The following is an 8,784-nucleotide window of genomic DNA, read 5'->3' on the forward strand; positions in this document are numbered from 1 at the left end:
ACAAGTATATGAGTATAAAAACAGCAAGAACGCAATAAAAAGAACAATACAAGATTGAATCAAACGAGTCGAATGATTAAAACAAAATCCTCAGAAGAGCTCGATTAAGAACATCAACTGTAGAGGATTGGTAGGTTACAAGAACGATTAAAGAAACCTTGAAATTACTATCGTTAAGCTCTCTATCGTTATTCTCTAAAATCGTTAACCTAATATGCATGCAAGCATTAACTTATATACAATACATAAAAGGCTCTCGGTTGGACAGGCCCAAACCGGAGTGTACATGGCTAAACTATCGAGCCCAAAAGACGCAACATCAAAACAATCTTCAGCCCAACAGAGCTGAGAAGTTGTGAGCAACTCCCTTTTCACTCATGAATTCTTCAAACACATGGTTTTTGAACTCCGAACAATTGTCGCTGCGAACGTTCCTCACTGGCTTTCTTAGTTGAAGCTTGATTTCCTTAATAAAGTCCTTGAGCTTGGAAGTAGCTTCAGATTTCTGCTTCAGAAAATAAACCCACATAAATATGGAAAAATCGTCAACAATAACTAAAATGTACTTGTTACCATCAATGCTCTCGATGGTAGATGGACCACAGAGATCAATATGTAAAAGCTCAAGTGGCTCGATCACTTTGGTGTTTATGATTGTTGAATGACTCTTCCTACTCTGCTACCCTTGTTCGCAAGCTGCATAGAGATGATACTTTTCAAACTTCAGCAATGGTAGCCCTCACACATGATTACCAAGTACGAGTTTGTTGATGTATTTGAAGTTGAGATGTGAGAGCCTTCGGTGCCAAAGCCAACTATCATCCGAAGATTCTTTCGTAAGAAGGCAGATGGCTGGCTTTCCTTTGATGGGATTTAGATTAAGGGGATACATCTCGCCTTATCGCTTAGACTTCAACAAAACTGTTTTGGATTTCTTCTTGATTATCTTAGATCCCTGATCGTCGAACGACACTTTCAAGCCTGTACCTACAACCAATTGAGATACACTGATTAGGTTGTGATGCAGGCTTTCCACATAGGCTACATTTCGAATAGGGAATTCTCCATTTGTAATCGTTCCATAGCCCTTAATTTCCCCAAGAGAGTTATTTCCGGATTTGACTCTCCTTCCATCCTTTAGTGATCTGAAATCTCTCAATTCTTCCTTCCTTCGTGTCATGTGACGCGAGCAGCCACTATCAATGTACCATTCGGAGTCAAACTGTTCGTCACGCATCACCTACAAAAATCAAAGAGATTTAGGAACCCAAATTTGTTTGGGTCCATGTGAGGTTTTCATAGACACATGAAATGTTATTGCTTCATCAACCAAGTAAGATTGTTTAATCAGATTGGAATTATATTTCTTAGTTATTTTAAAAACAACGATCCTTTCATCTTTAGGATTCCTTTGAAAATAGGTTTTTCTTTGCTTATCTTTGATTCGTTGCTTGACAATCTTTTTCTCAACCATCTTTTCCTTTTTCATGTTTGATTCGGAATTTTTGAAAATAATTTTTGACTCCGAAACAACCTTTCCTTTGCCCTTTATATCTTTCGATATTTTGGCAGATTGTGAAACATTAGGTTTTGTTTGCTCAAAATATTTTGCTTGTTTTGAAAACGAGGGTTTTTGAGAAACTTTTGTTTTTGAAGACAGTGAAGAAGATGACTGAGTTTTTGAAAAACTATTAGGACTCGGATTTGAAGAGACTTTTGCACTTAGATTTACTGATCTTTCTTGATAAACAAAGTTAGGATTTTTGGATTGTCGGAAATGCTTTCTTTCTTTTAGATTTTTATTATATCTAGCATTTCTTTGATGTTTCTGAGCAACGAATTGCTCAGTAGACTTATAAAGATTAGCCCTAGGTTTTGGCTTTCTAACAGGGGTTTCAGACTTTTCAGTTGACATATTAGTAGGAACATTTTTGGTTCCACTCGGACTTCCTATTTCATAGCTAGAGTTGACCTTGTTCAAAGGTTCTCCCACATATCTTCCATCCGTCTTCCAAGAGGTCATTTCTGATAAACCTTTGATTTCACATGCGTTTTCAATAGGGACATACCAAAAATATTCATCGCATCCATCAACGTTGTCTTCTTCTGCGAGGGACGATAGTTCTTTGGTCTGATTTTTGTTAAGTCCGAAAGTTAAAAAGACCTAGTTCGGAACAGTTTGAACCTTTGGGAAAACAGTTGCCTTTTCTTTTAAAATTTTTGAACCATTTTCAGAAATGCGAACATACTCAACTGAATTTTTAGAAATAAAATTTTTCGCAGGTTTAGGTTCGCTTTTTAACAAATTCTGAACAATCAACCTCATCCTCCACAGAGATCTCACTCATGTCACCATCATCATCAAACTCATATACATTTTCAACGTCAAGTATATTATCTGAACTCAATTTAGTGCCTAATGAGTCAAATTTCTGTAAAGTATCAGATTTAGTTTGCTCTTTATCTTTTTCACTCAAAATCTATTTTAGCATGTTCTTATGATCTTTGGACTGTATATAAGAATCAATTTTGTCCATTCCAATTTTGTAAGCATCAAAGACTTCGTCAGATGACATGATGGATTTGCATTTGAAACAGCCTGCATCGATTTCGTCCTCTTTCATTTCTAGAAAGGGCAAAATCATTTTATGGATTTTCTTCCCTATTTCACAATCAATGTGCAACTGAGTTATATTAGAATAAAAACGTTTAGCAATCAAAGAAAAAATATCCCGTTGTTTCAAAAGACCTAGATTGTGTCGCTGCGAATAAATTAAATCATCCCTAGACCTAGATAACTCCAACTCTGACTTCTCAATCCACATCCGCCTCTCCTCACTTTTTGATGTTACCCTGCTGCTTTGATTAGTTAAGTTAGTATAACTTAAAGGGGTTCTCTTTAAACTATCACTTAAACTAGAAATTGTAAATTTTAAATCATCTAACTCAATTTCATACCTAGAGACAGGAATATTTAAGGATTCGAGAATTGAATTTACCTTGCTTATCATTCTCTCACATTCGCTGATCTACTATGTGACTGGTTTCACAACGAAGAAGTTGTCTGATGTATATCCCCTTTGCTTCGAAACTTCATTGCTGACCATGAAGCATTTTCCCTTATACTCCGAAACTCCAGCCTTAGCAACGAAGCACCTGCCGTGTGTAGGTCTGCGAACCTCGTCATCCTCTGAGCCAGTCGACCAGACTTCAAATCTTCCAAACTCGTCCTCATCTTCCTGCACAATCAAAGCATGCTTAACGTTATCATCATTCTTCTTTTTCTTAAGCTCCTCTATCTTTCGAAGATAGTAAGCTTCATCTTTTTCTTCCCCATCCTTCTTCTCATTCATTCTTTTCAACATACATTCCTTTGCCAAATGATTCTTCCCATGAAAATAATTATAGTCATAGAAAGAATCTCCCACTAGCCTGCTATCTTTCTTCACTTTGTCTTTTGGTGAGTTATTGTAGCTTTCATCATTTGCCTTTTCAGAACTATAGCTCACTTGCCAATTCCTATTTTTAGAGCGTCCAAAGTTCTTTTTTGCAAACTTCCTGGGGTTTGACACCATGAGTGCATATTCCTCTTTCATGAGTTTGCAATCTGAGAGGCCTATCTTCGAACCTTCTTCTTATACAACCTACTTTCCCTTTGAAACTAGGGCCAAAGAACCCATTCCAGAAACAATCTTCGCTTCTTTTGCCACTTCATCCTCGTGGGACCTAAGAATCCCTACAAGTTTCGCTAAGGAGTAGCTTTTAAACTGTTCGTATGCTTTAACAATTGACACCACAACTTTCCATTCTGACTTCAAGCCGGTCATGCACATGACCTTTTGTTCAATCAGTTCACCTCCTATCTTATGCTTCACCATCCTACTTAAAAGATGATTATACCTATTGAACGTTTGATCTAGTTTTCCCTCAAGCTTCTGTACAAAGGCTCCAAATTCTGACAGAAGTACCGTCTGAATAGAATGCTCAAGATCAGCATCACTCGAGTAGAGTTCTTTCAGCCTGTCCCATATTTCTTTCGCTGTATCATAGGAACTCACCTGACGAAACATGTCTGGAGGCAAAGCAAACCTAATAATCCTCATTGCTTTGACATTACTGATTAAATTATCTCTTTCTTCCCGTGGAATGTCTTTTACTTAAAGAAGAAGATTGGTGTAATCGACTTGAATTTTAATAACTCTTCTTGTACCAGTATGTTCAAACATCTGCACCGTCATGGCTGTGCATATCAAGGAACCATTATCTTGAAGTCCTTGAACGTAATCTTGAAAATGCAAATCCCAAAGTTCATAGTCTTGAGGGAAGAGAATTGGGATCTTGGTAGTGGATCTGATGCTGCTTGAAAGATTAAAAGAGAGCGTGTGTGGATCTTCAGGTTGCATGTTGTCGATTCACTTAAACCTATAACGAATCTGATGTGTAAACTAGAAACAAGTTTAGGGCGTAATAGAGATCAAGTTCCAACGTCAACAATCGATCAAAACGATGAAGACGGCTAGAACAAATCCTATAAAAGCGGAAAACCCATAATAACACTTCAACATAATAGTTGCGTATGATTTACACAATCTCCTACTCTGATACCAATTGATAAGATTAAAACTATAAGATCGTTAGATTCAAAATAGGTAGAAGAATCAAACACAAAGAATGGAGATCAAAGTTGTGCTGAATGATTAAAAAGCACTGCCTTAGAAGAGATCGACAAAGAACTGCTACTGTAAAGGCAGTGTAGGGTTACAAGATCATAAATTTAAAAATGGTGCATGCATGCACTATTTATACTCTAACCCTAGCACATTAAAGAACCGGGTTGACAGGCCCAACCCATTACAAACGATAGAATAAATACAATACAATAATTGACACAACACAATATAACCCCAACAGTAAGATTGAATTGTAGTACTAATATTATTGATTATTGAATAGTTATACAGTTATGGGTGGGTGGCTATTGACTAATGGTATCTTTGGATTTTGTTGATGATGACAATTATAGGGTACAATCCCTACTATTTCAGTGGACAACTCAACAAGTTGCCAGTTATACTTGAGCAAGGATTCTTTAGAGGCTTCTATAACAACTGCCAAGTCTAGTGAAATTAATATGTTGGTGCCTGGTCCTGACAATGATTTGGTATGTGGTGGGTTTTATGTACTACAACATCCTATGGTGCACATACAACCCTAAATACTTTGGATCTATGTTCTCTCTAATTATACATGCAATATTGTTTCCAAAGTGTTAAGCCTACAACTAGCATACAATTGACATAATCAACATAAAAAATGAGTTATATAATTACCTCTTTGTTGTAGCTTGTAGTTTTGGCCTTTAAGAACTTAACACCCAACGTGATGCCTCAAATGGTTCACAACACACCCTTGAACAATTGGATGACTTGAGAGAGATTACTAGGAACACAAATCGGTTATGAAATCCAAGAACACTTGTTGTAACCAATTTTAGCCATGGGGTTATGTATATATATGTAGGAATCTAAGAGTCATAGGTAAACCCTAATCCATACACTTTGGGTTATGATCCATATTCCATGTGGGCTAACTCTTCATGGAAACTTACATAAGCTTAGCCCATCATGGATCAATAGCCCAAACCATATATATCATTGCTTTACATAATCAATCCCCGTTAATTTAATTAGTCTATTTTGATCACTAAATTAATTCCAAATTAATTCTTGATCAATACTAATTAAATAATTTTATTTCATATTAATATATTAGAACTTATAATATATTAATAAATCATAAATAACCTCTTACTGAAATATCCATCCACACATTGTCCTGTTGATATGTAACCCGGATGGACCATGCTACTCTCGGGTCAAGTACATACCAATTATAGTTATAAGTTTAGATACCTAATCCAACAGTCTTCCACTTGGATAAGTCTAATAACTATTGTTGCAAGTACAACTCCACAACCCGACTAGCAATCGTAGCTCTTAAAAGCCGTTGTCGAACTCTGACCTAGTCAATGACGCGTCCATTAGATAAGGGATCATATATTCCTCCATTCTACAAGATATCTTATGGACTGAGACATGGATTATAATCATTCTATCTGTCCATCTGTTGTTTCCCGATTTCTGATTTATGATGACCGACTAATTGAACAAATCAAAACAGTCCAGGATTGGCCAAGCACTTAGGTTTGTCATCAGCAAATCATTGAGGGGTCTACAAATATCGCTTTTATCCCTATAAGGGAAAAAGGAATGGATAAAATTCGACTCAAATTCTTGCTTGTACTTACTCATCAAATCACACGCAACAATATGTTTTATAACACCAAGTTACTGGTGCGTTTACATATGTCAATGTGCAACCGACTTGTAAATTACAACTCACATGTCTTGGTTTCAAGAGCATAAGATATTATCGTCTCACAATCACTCGTGATAAAATCCATGAAGTGATTCAGATGAGCGTGGGTTTATTCTAATGCTCGAATCTTATTCCAGGAGTACTCATGAACACTGCAACAAACTGGTGCTATGTCTAAAACACCTAGACAATCTAGAGTCATATTCATGACATTCTTGCCTCAATACCTACTTCCAAAGTATGATCGACTGTGGATTGTTTGAATAACCTAGTTATTCGGGAAGTTAAAACATGCAAAGTGAAACACAAGAATGATTGAATCCAATCTGGTCTTAGAACTTATGAATATAAATAAAACACCTTTTTTGTAATCACCATATTGATTACACATTATTCATTGTATAATGTTTTGATTAATCAACTTGATACTTTAATTAACACAATAGCTATCCCATGCTCCAAGCATGTACACTATGTTTACCTATGGTCCTTTCTTTGTGAAATAGATCAATTAAAAGCATTTCAATGACACTCATTTCACAATTCCAAATCCTTATCGTAAATGTAAGAATACCAAATTCTTGCCATTTGCTATAATTTGTTTAGCTTCTAAACTTATATGCAATGATCCTCTTGTAATGACTATGCACAAAAGTCTCAGAGACTTGGCAACAGACATAAAAAGTATTCCAATGGAGATCGATTCCAAGGAAACGAAGTCTCACATTCAAAGTACATTCCTTTGAACATCCTTCTTGCATTAAGTTTCCTATCTTACACAGATTTAAAGAATAACTTCCACTTATAGAAACATTTCCATATTCCTATTTTTACTATCACTTCTGAACAAGAGTTACCTCTTTTCAGAGTATGTCAATATGGTACATTCCAAAATTTAGAATATACTTCCAACTGTCCATAAGCAACCAATCTTTGGTAAACCTCATATTATCCTCAACAATTGCTTAACCATTTTAGTCATATCTCGTTCTAGTCCTTTTTCCCTCTTAATGCCCTAGGCATTTGGAAAATTAGAACAAATTAATATTATATCTTATGTAATTGATCCTATATCCGAAGCATATGGGATACGATACATAATGTTTTACATAAAGACGTGATACTATACCAGTATCTTGCTATAACATTTCCATATATTCTTGACTAAAATCTCAATATAAGCTTTTAGATTTGAAGTGAAGTATGAATTCCTCTCCCTTAATTACAACAAAACAACTTTTCAAACCCTGCAACTTTTGCAAATTGAAACTTGTTTTCTATTATTAAAATTGCTAACTTGCAACACTTAACGTAATAATTGTTCTCCCACTAGCATAATGATTACATTCTTATTAGCATAACACTTATACTCCCACTAGCTTTGACATGTACCCATAAATCAGTCGGACTTCTAAAAATCAATACTTATTAACTTTCTTACCAAAGTTCAAATTTCTGATATGAGTTGCTTCGATAAGACTTTATCTAGGCTTCACAAACTCATACACCTTTCCTTAGATAGTTCACATGTGTGCCTAAAATTTTTTAGAACTTACAACCATAAGTCTGAAATGTTTAGACATTTTGCCATTTCTCACAATTCGAACTATGAAGAGGGATGCCGTAATCATAATCGAATTTGAGAATGCAAATAACACAATTGCTTTCTCCTTAAAATCTACTTAGTGAAAGTGTTTCCTCACAATCGTTTTCATGAATTGGAGAGAAACCTTATGACACTTAGATTTTTATGGTGTATGTGTTCCTATCCATGTGAATTTGTCATAAACATAATCACAAGGTAAGGTTATTGACAAATCCAAAATCATATGGACTGAACTTGTTCAATCTTAAATTCTTGCCACCTAGCAGCACAAGGGCCTACCATTGCTTCCAAGTAGTTATGCAAACAAATGAGCACTCATAGAACTCACATGCATAGTCAAATTTAACTGAAATGGGCACATAAACAAGAATATGTCAACACGATAGGTTATAAACCTCAAGTCGTGTGATAGTCATAACTAGTTGGTTTACTCTTGATTAGTTCTTGAATCTTTTCTAGATCTTTAAGACTCCCACAGACCTCTTGACATATAAGACTCTCTTCGTCAAGAAACATTACTTTGACAAAAAAATATTCAAGAGTTAGTGTGGTTTCTTATCATGACAAACACTTCTGACAATTGGTCTTAGTTGGTCTTTGTCTTATCCAAGACATCACAATTTACCAATTTCAAAAGTACAAGAGTAGAAAACATTTTACTCTACATTTGATAAGTGTTATAAACCTTTCTTAAGATTATGTCACTCGAGGCTCGATCTTGGAGTGTTACTCTAAGACTCGATTTTGGAATTAAGTGGAATTCACCTTTTTGATTTAACCATTTAAACAATTCATGATTC

At 35.4% G+C, this 8,784-nt stretch overlaps 1 protein-coding gene across 1 annotated transcript; it reads right to left on the reverse strand.

Moving 5' to 3' along the window:
• Positions 1-3,644: 3,644 nt before the first annotated feature.
• LOC145098310 (uncharacterized) lies at positions 3,645-4,403 on the reverse strand. The gene is made up of 2 exons (XM_079035946.1): positions 4,211-4,403; positions 3,645-4,156 (listed from the first exon to the last, which is right to left on the reverse strand). The coding sequence occupies exons 1-2, from the start codon at positions 4,401-4,403 to the stop codon at positions 3,645-3,647; spliced, it is 705 nt and encodes a 234-aa protein (XP_078892072.1).
• Between the last annotated feature and the right edge of the window lie 4,381 nt (positions 4,404-8,784).

This window comes from Lactuca serriola, chromosome 4 (genome assembly GCF_051521515.1).
Source record: "Lactuca serriola cultivar US96UC23 chromosome 4, Lser_US96UC23_V15, whole genome shotgun sequence".
Classification (NCBI taxonomy): Eukaryota; Viridiplantae; Streptophyta; class Magnoliopsida; order Asterales; family Asteraceae; genus Lactuca; species Lactuca serriola.

Coding starts and splice junctions, on each gene's coding strand:
- LOC145098310 (XM_079035946.1), bottom strand. CDS start 4,403: ATGCAACCTGAAGATCCACACACGCTCTCTTTTAATCTTTCAAGCAGC. Junction 4,157..4,210: donor GCAGATGTTTGAACATACTG/GTACAAGAAGAG, acceptor TTCTTCTTTAAG/TAAAAGACATTCCACGGGAA.